At 57.3% G+C, this 21682-nt stretch overlaps 2 protein-coding genes across 2 annotated transcripts in view; one reads left to right on the forward strand and one right to left on the reverse strand.

The window, feature by feature from the left end:
• The window catches only part of RXFP2 (relaxin family peptide receptor 2), a 1759299-nt gene that overhangs the window by 425212 nt on the left and 1312405 nt on the right, over positions 1 to 21682 (reverse strand). Inside the window, exon 11 of the mRNA XM_069639740.1 lies at positions 316 to 387. Within this exon, the coding sequence (XP_069495841.1) occupies positions 316 to 387 (72 nt within the window). The remainder of the gene's footprint in view (positions 1 to 315; positions 388 to 21682) is intronic.
• Positions 4363 to 9795, forward strand: LOC138528808 (golgin subfamily A member 6-like protein 24). Its single transcript, XM_069640710.1, has 8 exons — positions 4363 to 4941; positions 5036 to 5835; positions 5918 to 6443; positions 6559 to 7071; positions 7460 to 7949; positions 8046 to 8268; positions 8351 to 8897; positions 8992 to 9795. The coding sequence occupies exons 1-8, from the start codon at positions 4363 to 4365 to the stop codon at positions 9793 to 9795; spliced, it is 4482 nt and encodes a 1493-aa protein (XP_069496811.1).

A 21682-nucleotide genomic window follows, 5' to 3' on the forward strand; every position in this document is an offset into this window, starting at 1 on the left:
GCTGAGTTGGCCATGCCGTGATTCAAACCTGCGACTGGCTGATCAAACAGGGCTTCAGTTACTTTCCAGACTAAAACAGACTGGTGGACAAAGGAAGTGCTGTTTCGTGCCACGGATAGCATCACATAGTTCCCTGTTGTAGATCAGACGTGTCTCTTTAAGAATGTGGGCAATGTAGTCGATTTCAGGCCAGAATATTAGATAATCCGCAGATAACAAAGACCTATCCTGAGAAGTCTGTCATCAAGCATGATAAAAGAGAAGGTATCACGTTTAAAATAAAATGCTGACATGGTTCTATCATGAAATACTTACAGCTCTGCTAAAGTTCTTAAAGGAGAGAATGTTTTTTCTGACACACACGTGATCGCATTCGCACGAAGAAACCTGCAAAAAAAAATGTTATTGTCAAGACAGTGACTACACAAAGTTTGAATTCCATAACATGACAATAGTTTAGTATTTATTTATTTATTTATTTATTTATTTATTTATTTATTTTTACACTTGTAAAGCGCACCGAACCCTGAGGCCCCTGGCACTGGTTCTTGGCAGTAGAGCAAAAGTACATATATACATAGAAGATTACAATGCATCACACATATTGGGTTACAGTTTTCTGTTCAGAGTCATTCATACAGTTAGCGTTGCTGTGATAGATACTTACTTTACCAGATCTTGTGTGAAGTTGTGTTATAATTTAAAGAAGCCTGATATTCATTAGGTTATTCTTTCATGTCCCATGAGTTCCTTTTCCTAGAATGTGTGAGGCTCTGTGTTTGCACGTCTTAATCTACCATAACTTGGACATGTTTGTGGCTGCGATCATTAGGGGGGAAATCAGCTAAAAGCAATGATTCTCTGTAGTAACTGAGGTTCTCGTTCCCAGCTAAAAATGCAATTACAGTGCCATGCTTCTTAAACGTAATTGAGGATATTTAAATAAGTAGACATGTATTGTTAAACATCTATGCAAGTTCTAATAGTGTGCACACCAACCCAACAAATGATGGCAACATTTATTAAAAGTCCCATTTGCCTTTTTCATCAAGCAAGCCCTTTCAACATGTGTGCATAAACCATGAACAATGTGGGGCTTTTGTTAAACAATTACAGATACTCACACTGCTATTTTTTTTTTAGAAACAACCACATTCTCATTATTACAATGTTTTAAAATAGAACATCTTTTACACGTATCATAGTTATTTAGGACTTTTTTGTAATCAATGCCAATGCTTTTAAACTCATTAACTACAGTATTTGTCATCAACATTTGATGTATTGACCAACATGTGATGCAATCTTTGCCACAATACAAGACCCTCTGTCTTGCTGAGGGACCTCTGTTTTTTTTCTTTTTCTTTTGTCCCATCATTGACAGGACTAAAGTCATATTAATGTTACTTCTCCACTCCATAGTGTGGTGCTAGATTAAAATGGTACCTGTCCGCCTCGTCACAGCCATTTCACCACATTTGGAAAGGGTACATTTAATATTTATTCTTTGGTTAATGAGGGGATGTGGGGGAGGGGTGGGAGGAGTGGAAGAAAGCTATGGTATTAAAAAATGCGGCAAAAATGTGGTAAAGCAGCCAGAGTAATCAGATGTCCATGATCCGATGGAAACCACATGCCCATGTGCAGGATTTTGGCTAAATTGAGCTCATAGTATTGTGCCTGGTTGCATTAACGCTTATCTATGCTTCTATGAGCTTTATAAATATGGTGTTGGTTATAAAGTGGTTTGGATATTCACCACCAAAAAAAACAGCCAATATAGGAGCTGGATTCAAATCTCACCTGCTCCAATACTTTTATGAATTTGCCTTCTTTGAATTGTAACTTATTTTATTTGTTGCTTTTACTTACCCATTGACAAGTAGTAATCCAATTTACAATGTACTTAGACACCAAGGGGTCGAACCTGTGTTGGTGAAGGATGGTTGCACCACTGATAGGGAGATGTTAACCTCATGCCGGGTGCTGGATACATCGTTTAGCATCTTTCAAGGAGGTTGCACTTTTTCACATAGGTCATTCTGGTCTTCCTGGGAAACAAAATGTCACTAGGTCCTGATGATTAAGCACAGATGACTGTAACCAACATAGTACTCTTGTGTACCTCTCCTGCATCTGTCTTACCCAATTTACAGGATCCATTTTTTAAGAGGACTGTACAGCTTCTTGTTGTGCATTGCAACTCATGAGCTACTTCATCTGCTGTTCCTGTTGTACTCTCCACTTTTGTGGTACTACACAATGCCTACATTCATTGGACCAGACATATGTGCCAAACTGAGGAGGCACTTAGCATTCCACTACAGAAATCAGGAAAAGCGTGTAACTCTTGGGATTTGCAGGACACAGTCAGCCATCTACTACCATACCAGGGGAAAGCACAACCACAGAACATAATTAAGCATGATGATAGGTAAATGCGTTGGGGCACTGTGGCAATGCAGTGGGGTGTTGTAATGTAAGGTAGTTTCTATTCAGGACAACCCTCTCTATTTAGGGGGGAGATGTACCACATTCTGCGGTGTTTGCATGGCTCTGAACACTAACATTCCCTTACATTCGTTTTTTGCGGTCCTTTTAGGCACCTATGTGAGGTCATTCAGAGACCTCTAACGTGCTTAGTGAGCTCAACGTTGGAAATGGGGGACTGCAACGCGAGTCATTGTGTACAGTTGCCCCGAGCTGAGCAGGGTCCTGGGGGCTGGTTGCTTCTGTTTGTATGTCCAATATTTCCGCAGTAAAGTAAGGCATGTCTCCTAACTCACCTTGATTTGAGAGAATGGCACCACCTGACTTAAATGAGATCACCCACCAAAATTGGGGTAAGAAAGTAGCCTTCCTTACATTTTGCGCTGATATGGATTATTGATGAAAAGCAGAGGTCTGAGATCAGCAGTTCTCCAGATGTGTTGGGCTATGTCCTCATGATCGCTCAACAATGATTTTGCTGCCTGGAGCTGATAGGAGTTGTGGTCCAAAACATTTGGAGGGCCAAACGTTGCAGACCCCAGGTGCATATTAATGTTGTTTTTTGGAGTAAGGTGTCAGTTACTGGTGCACTGAGGAGGGTGGGTCTGCAATATGAGGATAAAAAGTAGCATGTTCTTAAATGTTGTGCAGCATTAATATGCATTGTTTGCGTACTGTACAATATGGGTATGTTTTATGTTAGGGTCTAGACTGTCACCTGTGATCCGTGCTGATAATAAGGAGAAGGGGGTGTTAAATAAAAAGGCTCAAGAGAGCTGAGGACTTTGAAGGCAAGCTGTTCAGGGAGGAGACATTGGTCAAGAGGACGGCATTTTGGAAGTGGGGGTACGTTGTTAGTATTCTACAGCCAACGTCCATACCTGGTTGGAGGCCTCTAAATGAACAGTCCTTGCCTGATAGCCATCGTCAAGGGCATATTGGGCACAGTTCTCTTCAAGGGACAGAGTCACTGGAGCAGTAACACATACGTCATGTGTGCACTTGTTAAATATGCTATTGCTTGTTCTATGAATTCATGTTTCCATGGCCTGCAACGTTGATGACATGAAAGAAACAAGGTGCCAACATACAATTTGTTATTGTCACTTTAGAGTTATTTTGTCGAGCAAACTATGGTGCTAGGGGTGAGGTGTAGTGGAGTGTGAGAGGTTTTGGCAATTCAAAATGTTCTTTGTCCTTTGTGGTTGCAAGTGTGGGGGTAGGGCATAGGCGAGATAGTTCTAGAAGCTGCAGCAGCAGAGTTCACCTTAAGGTAAGTCTGTGGGAAAAGATAGTGCGACTCCGTCTCAATAAAAAGACACATGTTTGTTCTTAAGTGGTGCAGATGATGCTCCCGGCTTCACAGCCCATTGAAAATAATCCTGGTGCATGAGGAGGAGGGCAGCCTGCAAGAGCAGGATGGCAGCCTGCAAGAGGAGGAGGGCAGCCTTCAAGAGCAGGACGGCAGCCTGCAAGAGGAGGACGGCAGCCTGCAAGAGGAGGACGGCAGCCTGCAAGAGCAGGACGGCAGCCTGCAGGAGGAGGGCAGTTTGCAAGAGAAGGAGGGCAGCCTGCAAGAGCAGGACAGCAGCCTGCAAGAGGAGGAGGGCAGTCTGCAAGAGCAGGATGGCAGCCTGCAAAAGGAGGAGGGCAGCCTGCACGAGGAGGAGAGCAGCCTGCAGGAGGAGGGCGGCAGCCTACAAGAGGAGGAGGGCAGCCTGCACAAGGAGAGCAGCCTGCAAGAGGAGGAGGGCAGCCTGCAAGAGCAGGACAGCAGCCTGCAAGAGGAGGAGGGCAGCCTGCAAGAGGAGGAGGGCAGCCTGTAAGAGCAGGACGTCAGCCTACAACAGGAGGAGGGCAGCCTGCCTGAGGATGAGGTGCAGCTTGAAAGATCAGGATGGTAGCCTGCAAGACAAGGAGGGCAGCCTGCAAGAGCAGGACGGCAGCCTGCAAGAGGAGGAGGGCAGCCTACACAAGGAGGAGGGCAGCCTGCAAGAGCAGGACTGCAGCCTGAAAGAGGAGGAGGGCAGCCTGCAAGAGCAGGACGGAACCCTGCAAGAGGAGGTGGGCAGCCTGCACGAGGAGGAGAGCAGCCTGCAAGAGCAGGACGGCAGCCTGCAGGAGGATGGCAGCCTGCAAGAGGAGGAGGGCAGCCTGCAAGAGCAGGACGGCAGCCTGCACGAGGAGGAGAACAACCTGCAAGAGGAGGAGGGCAGCCTGCAAGAGGAGAAGGGCAGCCTGCAAGAACAGGAGGACAGCCTGCAAGAGCAGGACGGCAGCCTGCAAGAGGAGAAGGGCAGCCTGCACGAGGAGAAGGGCAGCCTGCAAGAGCAGGACGGCACCCTGCAAGAGGAGGAGGGAAGCCCTGCACGAGGAGGAGAGCAGCCTGCAAGAGGAGGAGGGCAGCCTGCTCGAGGAGGAGGGCAGCCTGCAAGAGCAGGACGGCAGCCTGCAAGAGGAGGAGGGCAGCCTGCAAGAGGAGGAGGGCAGCCTGCAAGAGGAGGAGGGCCGCCTGCAAGAGCAGGATGGCAGCCTGCAAGAGCAGGACGGCAGCCTGCAAGAGGAGGAGGGCAGCCTGCAAGAGGAGGAGGGCAGACTGCAAGAGCAGGACAGCAGCCTGCAAGAGGAGGAGGGCAGCCTGCAAGAGCAGGATGGCACCCTGCAAGAGGAGGAGGGAAGCCTGCACGAGGAGAAAAGCAGCCTGCAAGAGCAGGACGGCAGCCTGCAGGAGGATGGCAGCCTGCAAGAGGAGGAGGGCAGCCTGCAAGAGCAGGACGGCAGCCTGCAAGAGGAGGATGGCAGCCTGCAAGAGGAGGAGGGCAGCCTGCAAGAGCAGGACGGCAGCCTGCACGAGGAGGAGAACAACCTGCAAGAGGAGGAGGGCAGCCTGCAAGAGGAGGAGGGCAGCCTGCAAGAACAGGAGGACAGCCTGCAAGAGCAGGACGGCAGCCTGCAAGAGGAGGAGGGCAGCCTTCAAGAGCAGGACGGCAGCCTGCAAGAGGAGGACGGCAGCCTGCAAGAGGAGGACGGCAGCCTGCAAGAGCAGGACGGCAGCCTGCAGGAGGAGGGCAGTTTGCAAGAGAAGGAGGGCAGCCTGCAAGAGCAGGACAGCAGCCTGCAAGAGGAGGAGGGCAGTCTGCAAGAGCAGGACGACAGCATGCAAAAGGAGGAGGGCAGCCTGCACGAGGAGGAGAGCAGCCTGCAGGAGGAGGGCGGCAGCCTACAAGAGGAGGAGGGCAGCCTGCACGAGGAGAGCAGCCTGCAAGAGGAGGAGGGCAGCCTGCAAGAGCAGGACAGCAGCCTGCAAGAGGAGGAGGGCAGCCTGCAAGAGGAGGAGGGCAGTCTGTAAGAGCAGGACGTCAGCCTACAACAGGAGGAGGGCAGCCTGCCTGAGGATGAGGTGCAGCTTGAAAGATCAGGATGGTAGCCTGCAAGACAAGGAGGGCAGCCTGCAGGAGCAGGACGGCAGCCTGCAAGAGGAGGAGGGCAGCCTACACAAGGAGGAGGGCAGCCTGCAAGAGCAGGACTGCAGCCTGAAAGAGGAGGAGGGCAACCTGCAAGAGCAGGACGGAACCCTGCAAGAGGAGGTGGGCAGCCTGCACGAGGAGGAGAGCAGCCTTCAAGAGCAGGACGGCAGCCTGCAGGAGGATGGCAGCCTGCAAGAGCAGGACGGCAGCCTGCACAAGGAGGAGAACAACCTGCAAGAGGAGGAGGGCAGCCTGCAAGAGGAGAAGGGCAGCCTGCAAGAACAGGAGGACAGCCTGCAAGAGCAGGACGGCAGCCTGCAAGAGGAGGAGGGCAGCCTGCACGAGGAGAAGGGCAGCCTGCAAGAGCAGGACGGCACCCTGCAAGAGGAGGAGGGAAGCCCTGCACGAGGAGGAGAGCAGCCTGCAAGAGGAGGAGGGCAGCCTGCTCGAGGAGGAGGGCAGCCTGCAAGAGCAGGACGGCAGCCTGCAAGAGGAGGAGGGCAGCCTGCAAGAGGAGGAGGGCAGCCTGCAAGAGGAGGAGGGCCGCCTGCAAGAGCAGGATGGCAGCCTGCAAGAGCAGGACGGCAGCCTGCAAGAGTAGGAGGGCAGCCTGCAAGAGGAGGAGGGCAGACTGCAAGAGCAGGACAGCAGCCTGCAAGAGGAGGAGGGCAGCCTGCAAGAGCAGGACGGCACCCTGCAAGAGGAGGAGGGAAGCCTGCACGAGGAGAAAAGCAGCCTGCAAGAGCAGGACGGCAGCCTGCAGGAGGATGGCAGCCTGCAAGAGGAGGAGGGCAGCCTGCAAGAGCAGGACGGCAGCCTGCAAGAGGAGGATGGCAGCCTGCAAGAGGAGGAGGGCAGCCTGCAAGAGCAGGACGGCAGCCTGCAAGAGCAGGACGGCAGCCTGCACGAGGAGGAGAATAACCTGCAAGAGGAGGAGGGCAGCCTGGCAGAGGAGGAGGGCAGCCTGCAAGAACAGGAGGACAGCCTGCAAGAGCAGGACGGCAGCCTGCATGAGGAGGAGGGCAGCCTGCACGAGGAGGAGGGCAGCCTGCAAGAGCAGGACGGCACCCTGCAAGAGGAGGAGGGAAGCCCTGCACAAGGAGGAGAGCAGCCTGCAAGAGGAGGAGGGCAGCCTGCACGAGGAGGAGGGCAGCCTGCAAGAGCAGGACGGCAGCCTACAAGAGGAGGAGGGCAGTCTGCAAGAGGAGGAGGGCCGCCTGCAAGAGCAGGATGGCAGCCTGCAAGAGGAGGAGGGTAGCCTGCAAGAGGAGGAGGGCAGCCTGCAAGAGCAGGACGGCAGCCTGCAAGAGGAGGAGGGCAGCCTGCAAGAGGAGGAGGGCAGCCTGCAAGAGCAGGACGGCAGCCTGCAAGAGGAGGAGGGCAGCCTGCAAGAGCAGGACGGCACCCTGCAAGAGGGGGAGGGAAGCCTGCACGAGGAGAAGAGCAGCCTGCAAGAGCAGGACAGCAGCCTTCAGGAGGATGGCAGCCTGCAAGAGGAGTAGGGCAGCCTGCAAGAGCAGGACGGCAGCCTGCAAGAGGAGGAGGGCAGCCTGCACGAGGAGGAGAGCAACCTGCAAGAGGAGGAGGGCAGCCTGCAAGAGGAGGAGGGCAGCCTGCAAGAGCAGGACGGCAGCCTGCAAGAGGAGGAAGACAGCCTGCAAGAGCAGGATGGCACCCTGCAAGAGGAGGAGGTAAGCGTGCACGAGGAGAAGAGCAGCCTGCAAGAGCAGGACGGCAGCTTGCAGGAGGATGGCAGCCTGCAAGAGGAGGAGGGCAGCCTGCAAGAGCAGGACGGCAGCCTGCAAGAGGAGGAGGGCAGCCTGCACGAGGAGGAGAGCAGCCTGCAAGAGGAGGAGGGTAGCCTGCAAGAGGAGGAGGGCAGCCTGCACGAGGAGGAGAGCAGCCTGCAAGAGGAGGAGGGCCACCTGCACGAGGAGGAGATCAGCCTGCAAGAGGAGGAGGGCAGCCTGCAAGAGCAGGACGGAGAGGAGGGCAGCCTGCAAGAGGAGGAGGGCAGCCTGCAAGAGCAGGACGGCAGCCTGCAAGAGGAGGAGGGCAGCCTGCAAGAGCAGGACTGCACCCTGCAAGAGGAGGAGGGCAGTCTGCAAGAGCAGGATGGCAGCCTGCAAAAGGAGGAGGGCAGCCTGCACGAGGAGGAGAGCAGCCTGCAGGAGGAGGGCGGCAGCCTACAAGAGGAGGAGGGCAGCCTGCACAAGGAGAGCAGCCTGCAAGAGGAGGAGGGCAGCCTGCAAGAGCAGGACAGCAGCCTGCAAGAGGAGGAGGGCAGCCTGCAAGAGGAGGAGGGCAGCCTGTAAGAGCAGGACGTCAGCCTACAACAGGAGGAGGGCAGCCTGCCTGAGGATGAGGTGCAGCTTGAAAGATCAGGATGGTAGCCTGCAAGACAAGGAGGGCAGCCTGCAAGAGCAGGACGGCAGCCTGCAAGAGGAGGAGGGCAGCCTACACAAGGAGGAGGGCAGCCTGCAAGAGCAGGACTGCAGCCTGAAAGAGGAGGAGGGCAGCCTGCAAGAGCAGGACGGAACCCTGCAAGAGGAGGTGGGCAGCCTGCACGAGGAGGAGAGCAGCCTGCAAGAGCAGGACGGCAGCCTGCAGGAGGATGGCAGCCTGCAAGAGGAGGAGGGCAGCCTGCAAGAGCAGGACGGCAGCCTGCACGAGGAGGAGAACAACCTGCAAGAGGAGGAGGGCAGCCTGCAAGAGGAGAAGGGCAGCCTGCAAGAACAGGAGGACAGCCTGCAAGAGCAGGACGGCAGCCTGCAAGAGGAGGAGGGCAGCCTGCACGAGGAGAAGGGCAGCCTGCAAGAGCAGGACGGCACCCTGCAAGAGGAGGAGGGAAGCCCTGCACGAGGAGGAGAGCAGCCTGCAAGAGGAGGAGGGCAGCCTGCTCGAGGAGGAGGGCAGCCTGCAAGAGCAGGACGGCAGCCTGCAAGAGGAGGAGGGCAGCCTGCAAGAGGAGGAGGGCAGCCTGCAAGAGGAGGAGGGCCGCCTGCAAGAGCAGGATGGCAGCCTGCAAGAGCAGGACGGCAGCCTGCAAGAGGAGGAGGGCAGCCTGCAAGAGGAGGAGGGCAGACTGCAAGAGCAGGACAGCAGCCTGCAAGAGGAGGAGGGCAGCCTGCAAGAGCAGGATGGCACCCTGCAAGAGGAGGAGGGAAGCCTGCACGAGGAGAAAAGCAGCCTGCAAGAGCAGGACGGCAGCCTGCAGGAGGATGGCAGCCTGCAAGAGGAGGAGGGCAGCCTGCAAGAGCAGGACGGCAGCCTGCAAGAGGAGGATGGCAGCCTGCAAGAGGAGGAGGGCAGCCTGCAAGAGCAGGACGGCAGCCTGCACGAGGAGGAGAACAACCTGCAAGAGGAGGAGGGCAGCCTGCAAGAGGAGGAGGGCAGCCTGCAAGAACAGGAGGACAGCCTGCAAGAGCAGGACGGCAGCCTGCAAGAGGAGGAGGGCAGCCTTCAAGAGCAGGACGGCAGCCTGCAAGAGGAGGACGGCAGCCTGCAAGAGGAGGACGGCAGCCTGCAAGAGCAGGACGGCAGCCTGCAGGAGGAGGGCAGTTTGCAAGAGAAGGAGGGCAGCCTGCAAGAGCAGGACAGCAGCCTGCAAGAGGAGGAGGGCAGTCTGCAAGAGCAGGATGACAGCATGCAAAAGGAGGAGGGCAGCCTGCACGAGGAGGAGAGCAGCCTGCAGGAGGAGGGCGGCAGCCTACAAGAGGAGGAGGGCAGCCTGCACGAGGAGAGCAGCCTGCAAGAGGAGGAGGGCAGCCTGCAAGAGCAGGACAGCAGCCTGCAAGAGGAGGAGGGCAGCCTGCAAGAGGAGGAGGGCAGTCTGTAAGAGCAGGACGTCAGCCTACAACAGGAGGAGGGCAGCCTGCCTGAGGATGAGGTGCAGCTTGAAAGATCAGGATGGTAGCCTGCAAGACAAGGAGGGCAGCCTGCAGGAGCAGGACGGCAGCCTGCAAGAGGAGGAGGGCAGCCTACACAAGGAGGAGGGCAGCCTGCAAGAGCAGGACTGCAGCCTGAAAGAGGAGGAGGGCAACCTGCAAGAGCAGGACGGAACCCTGCAAGAGGAGGTGGGCAGCCTGCACGAGGAGGAGAGCAGCCTTCAAGAGCAGGACGGCAGCCTGCAAGAGGATGGCAGCCTGCAAGAGCAGGACGGCAGCCTGCACAAGGAGGAGAACAACCTGCAAGAGGAGAAGGGCAGCCTGCAAGAACAGGAGGACAGCCTGCAAGAGCAGGACGGCAGCCTGCAAGAGGAGGAGGGCAGCCTGCACGAGGAGAAGGGCAGCCTGCAAGAGCAGGACGGCACCCTGCAAGAGGAGGAGGGAAGCCCTGCACGAGGAGGAGAGCAGCCTGCAAGAGGAGGAGGGCAGCCTGCTCGAGGAGGAGGGCAGCCTGCAAGAGCAGGACGGCAGCCTGCAAGAGGAGGAGGGCAGCCTGCAAGAGGAGGAGGGCAGCCTGCAAGAGGAGGAGGGCCGCCTGCAAGAGCAGGATGGCAGCCTGCAAGAGCAGGACGGCAGCCTGCAAGAGTAGGAGGGCAGCCTGCAAGAGGAGGAGGGCAGACTGCAAGAGCAGGACAGCAGCCTGCAAGAGGAGGAGGGCAGCCTGCAAGAGCAGGACGGCACCCTGCAAGAGGAGGAGGGAAGCCTGCACGAGGAGAAAAGCAGCCTGCAAGAGCAGGACGGCAGCCTGCAGGAGGATGGCAGCCTGCAAGAGGAGGAGGGCAGCCTGCAAGAGCAGGACGGCAGCCTGCAAGAGGAGGATGGCAGCCTGCAAGAGGAGGAGGGCAGCCTGCAAGAGCAGGACGGCAGCCTGCACGAGGAGGAGAATAACCTGCAAGAGGAGGAGGGCAGCCTGGCAGAGGAGGAGGGCAGCCTGCAAGAACAGGAGGACAGCCTGCAAGAGCAGGACGGCAGCCTGCATGAGGAGGAGGGCAGCCTGCACGAGGAGGAGGGCAGCCTGCAAGAGCAGGACGGCACCCTGCAAGAGGAGGAGGGAAGCCCTGCACAAGGAGGAGAGCAGCCTGCAAGAGGAGGAGGGCAGCCTGCACGAGGAGGAGGGCAGCCTGCAAGAGCAGGACGGCAGCCTACAAGAGGAGGAGGGCAGTCTGCAAGAGGAGGAGGGCCGCCTGCAAGAGCAGGATGGCAGCCTGCAAGAGGAGGAGGGTAGCCTGCAAGAGGAGGAGGGCAGCCTGCAAGAGCAGGACGGCAGCCTGCAAGAGGAGGAGGGCAGCCTGCAAGAGGAGGAGGGCAGCCTGCAAGAGCAGGACGGCAGCCTGCAAGAGGAGGAGGGCAGCCTGCAAGAGCAGGACGGCACCCTGCAAGAGGGGGAGGGAAGCCTGCACGAGGAGAAGAGCAGCCTGCAAGAGCAGGACAGCAGCCTTCAGGAGGATGGCAGCCTGCAAGAGGAGTAGGGCAGCCTGCAAGAGCAGGACGGCAGCCTGCAAGAGGAGGAGGGCAGCCTGCACGAGGAGGAGAGCAACCTGCAAGAGGAGGAGGGCAGCCTGCAAGAGGAGGAGGGCAGCCTGCAAGAGCAGGACGGCAGCCTGCAAGAGGAGGAAGACAGCCTGCAAGAGCAGGATGGCACCCTGCAAGAGGAGGAGGTAAGCGTGCACGAGGAGAAGAGCAGCCTGCAAGAGCAGGACGGCAGCTTGCAGGAGGATGGCAGCCTGCAAGAGGAGGAGGGCAGCCTGCAAGAGCAGGACGGCAGCCTGCAAGAGGAGGAGGGCAGCCTGCACGAGGAGGAGAGCAGCCTGCAAGAGGAGGAGGGTAGCCTGCAAGAGGAGGAGGGCAGCCTGCACGAGGAGGAGAGCAGCCTGCAAGAGGAGGAGGGCCACCTGCACGAGGAGGAGATCAGCCTGCAAGAGGAGGAGGGCAGCCTGCAAGAGCAGGACGGAGAGGAGGGCAGCCTGCAAGAGGAGGAGGGCAGCCTGCAAGAGCAGGACGGCAGCCTGCAAGAGGAGGAGGGCAGCCTGCAAGAGCAGGACTGCACCCTGCAAGAGGAGGAGGAAAGCCTGCATGAGGAGAAGAGCAGCCTGCAAGAGCAGGACGGCAGCCTGCAAGAGGAGGAGGGCAGCCTGCAAGAGCAGGACTGCACCCTGCAAGAGGAGGAGGAAAGCCTGCAAGAGGAGGAGGGCAGCCTGCATGAGGAGGAGAGCAGCCTGCAAGAGGAGGAGGGCCACCTGCACGAGGAGGAGAGCAGCCTGCAAGAGGAGGAGGGCAGCCTCCAAGAGCAGGACGGAGAGGAGGGCAGTCTGCAAGAGGAGGAGGGCAGCCTGCAAGAGCAGGATGGCAGCCTGCAAGAGGAGGAGGGCAGCCTGCAAGAGCAGGACTGCACCCTGCCGGAGGAGGAGGAAAGCCTGCACGAGGAGAAGAGCAGCCTGCAAGAGCAGGACGGCAGCCTGCAGGAGGATGGCAGCCTGCAAGAGGAGGAGGGCAGCCTGCAAGAGCAGGACGGCAGCCTGCAAGAGGAGGAGGGCAGCCTGCACGAGGAGGAGGGCAGCCTGCAAGAGCAGGACGGCAGACTGCAAAAGGAGGAGGGCCGCCTGCACGAGGAGGAGAGCAGCCTGCAAGAGGAGGATGGCAGCCTGCAAGAGGAGGAGGTTAGCCTGTAAGAGGAGGAGGGCAGCCTGCAAGAGCAGGACGGCAGCCTGCAAGAGGAGGAGGGCAGCCTGCAAGAGCAGGACGGCAGCCTGCAAGAGGAGGAGGGCAGCCTGCAAGAGCAGGACGGCACCCTGCAAGAGGAGGAGGGAAGCCTGCACGAGGAGAAGAGCAGCCTGCAAGAGCAGGACGGCAGCCTGCAGGAGGATGGCAGCCTGCAAAAGGAGTAGGGCGGCCTGCAAGAGCAGGACGGCAGCCTGCAAGAGGAGGAGGGCAGCCTGCACGAGGAGGAGAGCAACCTGCAAGAGGAGGAGGGCAGCCTGGAAGAGGAGGAGGGCAGCCTGCAAGAGCAGGACGGCAGCTTGCAAGAGGAGGAAGACAGCCTGCAAGAGCTGGATGGCACCCTGCAAGAGGAGGAGGGAAGCGTGCAGGAGGAGAAGAGCAGCCTGCAAGAGCAGGACGGCAGCTTGCAGGAGGATGGCAGCCTGCAAGAGGAGGAGGGCAGCCTGCAAGAGCAGGACAGCAGCCTGCAAGAGGAGGAGGGCAGCCTGCACGAGGAGGAGAGCAGCCTGCAAGAGGAGGAGGGTAGCCTGCAAGAGGAGGAGGGCAGCCTGCACGAGGAGGAGAGCAGCCTGCAAGAGGAGGAGGGCCACCTGCACGAGGAGGAGAGCAGCCTGCAAGAGGAGGAGGGCAGCCTGCAAGAGCAGGACGGAGAGGAGGGTAGCCTGCAAGGGGAGGAGGGCAGCCTGCAAGAGCAGGACGGCAGCCTGCAAGAGGAGGAGGGCAGCCTCTAAGAGCAGCACTGCACCCTGCAAGAGGAGGAGGAAAGCCTGCATGAGGAGAAGAGCAGCCTGCAAGAGCAGGACGGCAGCCTGCAAGAGGAGGAGGGCAGCCTGCAAGAGCAGGACTGCACCCTGCAAGAGGAGGAGGAAAGCCTGCAAGAGGAGGAGGGCAGCCTGCATGAGGAGGAGAGCAGCCTGCAAGAGGAGGAGGGCCACCTGCACGAGGAGGAGAGCAGCCTGCAGGAGGATGGCAGCCTGCAAGAGGAGGAGGGCAGCCTGCAAGAGCAGGACGGCAGCCTGCAAGAGGAGGATGGCAGCCTGCAAGAGGAGGAGGGCAGCCTGCAAGAGCAGGACGGCAGCCTGCAAGAGGAGGATGGCAGCCTGCAAGAGGAGGAGGGCAGCCTGCAAGAGCAGGACGGCAGCCTGCACGAGGAGGAGAACAACCTGCAAGAGGAGGAGGGCAGCCTGCAAGAGGAGGAGGGCAGCCTGCAAGAACAGGAGGACAGCCTGCAAGAGCAGGACGGCAGCCTGCAAGAGGAGGAGGGCAGCCTTCAAGAGCAGGACGGCAGCCTGCAAGAGGAGGACGGCAGCCTGCAAGAGGAGGACGGCAGCCTGCAAGAGCAGGACGGCAGCCTGCAGGAGGAGGGCAGTTTGCAAGAGAAGGAGGGCAGCCTGCAAGAGCAGGACAGCAGCCTGCAAGAGGAGGAGGGCAGTCTGCAAGAGCAGGATGACAGCATGCAAAAGGAGGAGGGCAGCCTGCACGAGGAGGAGAGCAGCCTGCAGGAGGAGGGCGGCAGCCTACAAGAGGAGGAGGGCAGCCTGCACGAGGAGAGCAGCCTGCAAGAGGAGGAGGGCAGCCTGCAAGAGCAGGACAGCAGCCTGCAAGAGGAGGAGGGCAGCCTGCAAGAGGAGGAGGGCAGTCTGTAAGAGCAGGACGTCAGCCTACAACAGGAGGAGGGCAGCCTGCCTGAGGATGAGGTGCAGCTTGAAAGATCAGGATGGTAGCCTGCAAGACAAGGAGGGCAGCCTGCAGGAGCAGGACGGCAGCCTGCAAGAGGAGGAGGGCAGCCTACACAAGGAGGAGGGCAGCCTGCAAGAGCAGGACTGCAGCCTGAAAGAGGAGGAGGGCAACCTGCAAGAGCAGGACGGAACCCTGCAAGAGGAGGTGGGCAGCCTGCACGAGGAGGAGAGCAGCCTTCAAGAGCAGGACGGCAGCCTGCAAGAGGATGGCAGCCTGCAAGAGCAGGACGGCAGCCTGCACAAGGAGGAGAACAACCTGCAAGAGGAGAAGGGCAGCCTGCAAGAACAGGAGGACAGCCTGCAAGAGCAGGACGGCAGCCTGCAAGAGGAGGAGGGCAGCCTGCACGAGGAGAAGGGCAGCCTGCAAGAGCAGGACGGCACCCTGCAAGAGGAGGAGGGAAGCCCTGCACGAGGAGGAGAGCAGCCTGCAAGAGGAGGAGGGCAGCCTGCTCGAGGAGGAGGGCAGCCTGCAAGAGCAGGACGGCAGCCTGCAAGAGGAGGAGGGCAGCCTGCAAGAGGAGGAGGGCAGCCTGCAAGAGGAGGAGGGCCGCCTGCAAGAGCAGGATGGCAGCCTGCAAGAGCAGGACGGCAGCCTGCAAGAGTAGGAGGGCAGCCTGCAAGAGGAGGAGGGCAGACTGCAAGAGCAGGACAGCAGCCTGCAAGAGGAGGAGGGCAGCCTGCAAGAGCAGGACGGCACCCTGCAAGAGGAGGAGGGAAGCCTGCACGAGGAGAAAAGCAGCCTGCAAGAGCAGGACGGCAGCCTGCAGGAGGATGGCAGCCTGCAAGAGGAGGAGGGCAGCCTGCAAGAGCAGGACGGCAGCCTGCAAGAGGAGGATGGCAGCCTGCAAGAGGAGGAGGGCAGCCTGCAAGAGCAGGACGGCAGCCTGCACGAGGAGGAGAATAACCTGCAAGAGGAGGAGGGCAGCCTGGCAGAGGAGGAGGGCAGCCTGCAAGAACAGGAGGACAGCCTGCAAGAGCAGGACGGCAGCCTGCATGAGGAGGAGGGCAGCCTGCACGAGGAGGAGGGCAGCCTGCAAGAGCAGGACGGCACCCTGCAAGAGGAGGAGGGAAGCCCTGCACAAGGAGGAGAGCAGCCTGCAAGAGGAGGAGGGCAGCCTGCACGAGGAGGAGGGCAGCCTGCAAGAGCAGGACGGCAGCCTACAAGAGGAGGAGGGCAGTCTGCAAGAGGAGGAGGGCCGCCTGCAAGAGCAGGATGGCAGCCTGCAAGAGGAGGAGGGTAGCCTGCAAGAGGAGGAGGGCAGCCTGCAAGAGCAGGACGGCAGCCTGCAAGAGGAGGAGCGCAGCCTGCAAGAGGAGGAGGGCAGCCTGCAAGAGCAGGACGGCAGCCTGCAAGAGGAGGAGGGCAGCCTGCAAGAGCAGGACGGCACCCTGCAAGAGGGGGAGGGAAGCCTGAACGAGGAGAAGAGCAGCCTGCAAGAGCAGGACAGCAGCCTTCAGGAGGATGGCAGCCTGCAAGAGAAGTAGGGCAGCCTGCAAGAGCAGGACGGCAGCCTGCAAGAGGAGGAGGGCAGCCTGCACGAGGAGGAGAGCAACCTGCAAGAGGAGGAGGGCAGCCTGCAAGAGGAGGAGGGCAGCCTGCAAGAGCAGGACGGCAGCCTGCAAGAGGAGGAAGACAGCCTGCAAGAGCAGGATGGCACCCTGCAAGAGGAGGAGGTAAGCGTGCACGAGGAGAAGAGCAGCCTGCAAGAGCAGGACGGCAGCTTGCAGGAGGATGGCAGCCTGCAAGAGGAGGAGGGCAGCCTGCAAGAGCAGGACGGCAGCCTGCAAGAGGAGGAGGGCAGCCTGCACGAGGAGGAGAGCAGCCTGCAAGAGGAGGAGGGTAGCCTGCAAGAGGAGGAGGGCAGCCTGCACGAGGAGGAGAGCAGCCTGCAAGAGGAGGAGGGCCACCTGCACGAGGAGGAGATCAGCCTGCAAGAGGAGGAGGGCAGCCTGCAAGAGCAGGACGGAGAGGAGGGCAGCCTGCAAGAGGAGGAGGGCAGCCTGCAAGAGCAGGACGGCAGCCTGCAAGAGGAGGAGGGCAGCCTGCAAGAGCAGGACTGCACCCTGCAAGAGGAGGAGGAAAGCCTGCATGAGGAGAAGAGCAGCCTGCAAGAGCAGGACGGCAGCCTGCAAGAGGAGGAGGGCAGCCTGCAAGAGCAGGACTGCACCCTGCAAGAGGAGGAGGAAAGCCTGCAAGAGGAGGAGGGCAGCCTGCATGAGGAGGAGAGCAGCCTGCAAGAGGAGGAGGGCCACCTGCACGAGGAGGAGAGCAGCCTGCAAGAGGAGGAGGGCAGCCTCCAAGAGCAGGACGGAGAGGAGGGCAGCCTGCAAGAGGAGGAGGGCAGCCTGCAAGAGCAGGATGGCAGCCTGGAAGAGGAGGAGGGCAGCCTGCAAGAGCAGGACTGCACCCTGCCGGAGGAGGAGGAAAGCCTGCACGAGGAGAAGAGCAGCCTGCAAGAGCAGGACGGCAGCCTGCAGGAGGATGGCAGCCTGCAAGAGGAGGAGGGCAGCCTGCAAGAGCAGGACGGCAGCCTGCAAGAGGAGGAGGGCAGCCTGCACGAGGAGGAGGGCAGCCTGCAAGAGCAGGACGGCAGACTGCAAAAGGAGGAGGGCCGCCTGCACGAGGAGGAGAGCAGCCTGCAAGAGGAGGATGGCAGCCTGCAAGAGGAGGAGGTTAGCCTGTAAGAGGAGGAGGGCAGCCTGCAAGAGCAGGACGGCAGCCTGCAAGAGGAGGAGGGCAGCCTGCAAGAGCAGGACGGCAGCCTGCAAGAGGAGGAGGGCAGCCTGCAAGAGCAGGACGGCACCCTGCAAGAGGAGGAGGGAAGCCTGCACGAGGAGAAGAGCAGCCTGCAAGAGCAGGACGGCAGCCTGCAGGAGGATGGCAGCCTGCAAAAGGAGTAGGGCGGCCTGCAAGAGCAGGACGGCAGCCTGCAAGAGGAGGAGGGCAGCCTGCACGAGGAGGAGAGCAACCTGCAAGAGGAGGAGGGCAGCCTGGAAGAGGAGGAGGGCAGCCTGCAAGAGCAGGACGGCAGCTTGCAAGAGGAGGAAGACAGCCTGCAAGAGCAGGATGGCACCCTGCAAGAGGAGGAGGGAAGCGTGCAGGAGGAGAAGAGCAGCCTGCAAGAGCAGGACGGCAGCTTGCAGGAGGATGGCAGCCTGCAAGAGGAGGAGGGCAGCCTGCAAGAGCAGGACAGCAGCCTGCAAGAGGAGGAGGGCAGCCTGCACGAGGAGGAGAGCAGCCTGCAAGAGGAGGAGGGTAGCCTGCAAGAGGAGGAGGGCAGCCTGCACGAGGAGGAGAGCAGCCTGCAAGAGGAGGAGGGCCACCTGCACGAGGAGGAGAGCAGCCTGCAAGAGGAGGAGGGCAGCCTGCAAGAGCAGGACGGAGAGGAGGGTAGCCTGCAAGGGGAGGAGGGCAGCCTGCAAGAGCAGGACGGCAGCCTGCAAGAGGAGGAGGGCAGCCTCTAAGAGCAGCACTGCACCCTGCAAGAGGAGGAGGAAAGCCTGCATGAGGAGAAGAGCAGCCTGCAAGAGCAGGACGGCAGCCTGCAAGAGGAGGAGGGCAGCCTGCAAGAGCAGGACTGCACCCTGCAAGAGGAGGAGGAAAGCCTGCAAGAGGAGGAGGGCAGCCTGCATGAGGAGGAGAGCAGCCTGCAAGAGGAGGAGGGCCACCTGCACGAGGAGGAGAGCAGCCTGCAAGAGGAGGAGGGCAGCCTGCAAGAGCAGGACGGAGAGGAGGGCAGCCTGCAAGAGGAGGAGGGCAGCCTGCAAGAGCAGGACGGCAGCCTGCAAGAGGAGGAGGGCAGCCTGCAAGAGCAGGACTGCACCCTGCCGGAGGAGAAGGAAAGCCTGCACGAGGAGAAGAGCAGCCTGCAAGAGCAGGACGGCAGCCTGCAGGAGGATGGCAGCCTGCAAGAGGAGGAGGGCAGCCTGCAAGAGCAGGACGGCAGCCTGCAAGAGGAGGAGGGCAGCCTGCACGAGGAGGAGAGCACCCTGCAAGAGGAGGAGGGCAGACTGCAAAAGGAGGAGGGCCGCCTGCACGAGGAGGAGAGCAGCCTGCAAGAGGAGGAGGGCAGCCTGCAAGAGGAGGAGGGCAGCCCGCAAGAGCATTACGTCAGCCTTTAAGAGGAGTGCAGGAGCAGGACGGCAGCCTGCAACAGGAAGAGGGCAGCCTGCAAGAGCAGGACGGCAACCTGCAAGAGGAGGAGGGCAGCCTGCAAGAGCAGGACGGCAGCCTGCAACAGGAGGAGGGCAGCCTGCAAGAACAGGACGGCAGCCTGCAAGAGCAGGACGGCAACTGGCAAGAGGAAGAGGGTAGCCTGCAAGAGGAGGAGGGCAGCCTATAAGAGCAGGGTTCTTTCGCAGGCATGTTGGTGAGGTCTTGGCATTGGAGAAAAAAAATACACATCATGGTAATGTCATGGATCATCGCAAATAGGAAGCCGCAAGACGTGAACACACTCTACTGTACCCAAATGTCTCATTCTCTCAAGGCTCATAGTTTAGAAAAGTGTGGGATCTTTGCTAGCTAATACTGCACTATAAAAGGCAAAGAGAGAGAGAGAGAGAGAGAGAGAGGCACCACAAAGAATAGTCGTAAGAAGGGGAGCCCGAGGTATATATTTGTATACTCGCAGTGTTGATAAAATAACACTTCTGGAGGGAGGTAGGGGAGACACAGGGCAGGAATTCCTCTACACCTCTGCAATGGAGTCCATGTGTAAAATCAATTGCCACTTCTGGCTTTTGTAGTCGGGGAGCATAGGGCACATGGCAATGAACTGTACTCTTCTGTGTATTACCTGCAAACTGCAATATAGCTCTCAGCCATCTGCTGCAAATGAGTCAGAAGAGCTCAGGGAGCTTAAGGTGGGCTCCCAGCTGTGGGGGTGAGCAGCTTCTCTGAAAAGGGCAGCCTCCGGGGGAGGAAGTAGGTAACCATGTGTCCCCGATTCTCTGTAGCAGTGCCCAAAATGGCATTTTTGCAGTGACGGAGGGAGTCAGGTACACAGCTTTACATTGTACATTGTAGAACAGGTTCCATATACACTTCCGTAGGCCCCAGCGAGTTCACCTAGACCACTGACACACTGCCCAACTCAGCAATTTTGTTTTTTTACACATGGAATGTGTTTATTTATATCTATCTGGAAAAAAACATTTAGAAAACTGTTTCCCATATCATGCACAAATGGGCAACCATTTTCAGAAGTCTGCTGAAAAATAACACCGGCAGGTCCTATACAACGCAAACATTGATGTTGCCACATGATAGCAGTGGCTAGAAATGAAGCAATACACTTTTCTAAAGCACTGTCAACATGGCAAAAGCTGGAGAATAGTGCAGGTACCCAATCATATGAAGTCAGTGCCTCAAACATGCCTATCTATTGCCTATACAAAAGCCTAAACTATTGCATTTGTTAGTACTTGAAGGATTTAAGTGCAAGGAGCAGATGCAAAGCCCGCCTATGTGTTATTTTAATTACAACAGGAACTCATTTACATTTACATGCACAATTAAGGCATATGCTCTCAGAAGGCTACTTACAAATAGCACTGGCAGTGTTATGTTTAAGTAGTGCTAGGAGTTCCTATACAACACACACTTTGATGTTACTACAAGATAGAAGTAGCTAGAAATCAAATAATAGACATTTCCCAAACACTGCCATATTGGGCCTGGCCATAACATGGTAACAGCTGGAAAATAGTGCAAGTAAATAAACTTATGATGTCATTGTCTCACAAATGCCTGTCTATTGCCTATGCAAAAGCCTAAACTAAAGCCTTGGTTAGCACTTGTTTTTTACATGACTTAAGTGCAAGGAAAGCACATCTGTCTTATTTTAATTACATCAGGAACCCATTTACATGCACAATTAAGGCATACACTCTCAGAGGACGTGTACAAATAACACTGGCAGGTCTTATAGAACACAAACCTTGATGTTACTACATGGTAGAAGGAGCTTGAAATCAAGGGATAGACATTTCCCGAGCACTGCCATAATGGGCCTGCCCATAACATTGCAACAGCTGGAAAATAGTGCAGGTACCCAATCTTATGATGTCAGTGCCTCACAAATCCCTACCTGTGTGTATATATACATATTTCTCTGTATGTGTATGCCTATACAGAGGTCAAGGCAGACAAAAGGACCTCTTACAGCTACACTCTATAACCCTAGACCCAGCCTACCCAGTAGCCTACACATTCATGAAATAGCTCATTCTAGCCACACAAATGTCATTTTGCTAATTTTTCAGGGAGCTACACGCTTCTTTGTGTTTAACGTGTATGTATATAGGTATATAGGTCTATACTCTGGGGAGGTTAGACTAACGCAACTCTTACATTTACCATCCTCTAACACTATACCCAGTTTACAGAGTAGCCCAGGCATTTACAAAATGGCTGATCCTATCCACACAGATGCTGTTTTGCTCAATTTTCAGTGACCTGAAAGATTCTTCTTTGTATCACACATCCCCAGTTTTCATTTCAGCTGGTTTAGCATGAGGCTCAGGCGAGGGCAATGTACCATTGCTTTTGTGGTTACAGAGGGCACACACAACAGCTACCCAGTTTAGGAGCGAGCGTGGGGGTACTTCTGCTGCCTTCTCTGACATTTTCCTCAGAGATTTTACCAACTTGTCTAAAAGTTGTAAATGTAAGGGCACAGTTCAGTCAACACCCCATGTACTTCAGAGAGACGGCCCAACAGCATCTCTCACCCCTCCTCTCTTCTGTAGTGTAAATAGCTGTGAATGGGTGAGGTAGTACCTTCCCTGGCTCCAGGAGACTGCATGTGGGCAACAGCTCAGACCTGGTTCATATGCAAATCCCTGACAACACATCCCTACCCTTGTAAGGACAGCTCTTAAAATCTGTATGAATAAAGCAAGGCCGTCTTTGCCCTGGTCCCATCATTTAGCGGTGGCACAAGCCAGGAAATGCCCCTGAGACAGCTAGCAAGGGGCCAGAGAGACTGCAAACTCGAGATTACAATCTTATTGGAAAGTCATTCATATCCCCCAGACCCAAAACCCCAGTCTGTCACATCCAACAAACTGATCTTCACCACCATGCAGCCATCACACCTCCCTGCACCTCGCGGCACCCTTTTATTAGGACAAGGAGCAGAGTGCATGAATGATATCTGTTCCCTGGCAACCTGCAAGACCATATTTAGAAACAAAAGGGAGCCCAGGAATCTTGGATATATGAAATGAAAGAATACTTTCCACATCCAACATCTTTGGGACTTATTTGTGCTCCAATACATGTATTATTCAACTGTACACTTATAGGTTAAAGTCC

The sequence above is a fragment of the Ambystoma mexicanum genome, chromosome 7q (genome assembly GCF_040938575.1).
Source record: "Ambystoma mexicanum isolate Mex_15411 chromosome 7q, UKY_AmexF1_1, whole genome shotgun sequence".
Classification (NCBI taxonomy): Eukaryota; Metazoa; Chordata; class Amphibia; order Caudata; family Ambystomatidae; genus Ambystoma; species Ambystoma mexicanum.

Coding starts and splice junctions, on each gene's coding strand:
- LOC138528808 (XM_069640710.1), top strand. CDS start 4,363: ATGAGGTGCAGCTTGAAAGATCAGGATGGTAGCCTGCAAGACAAGGAG. Junction 4,942..5,035: donor CAAGAGCAGGACGGCAGCCT/GCAAGAGGAGGA, acceptor CTGCAAGAGCAG/GACGGCAGCCTGCAAGAGGA. Junction 8,898..8,991: donor CAAGAGCAGGACGGCAGCCT/GCAAGAGGAGGA, acceptor CTGCAAGAGCAG/GACGGCAGCCTGCAAGAGGA.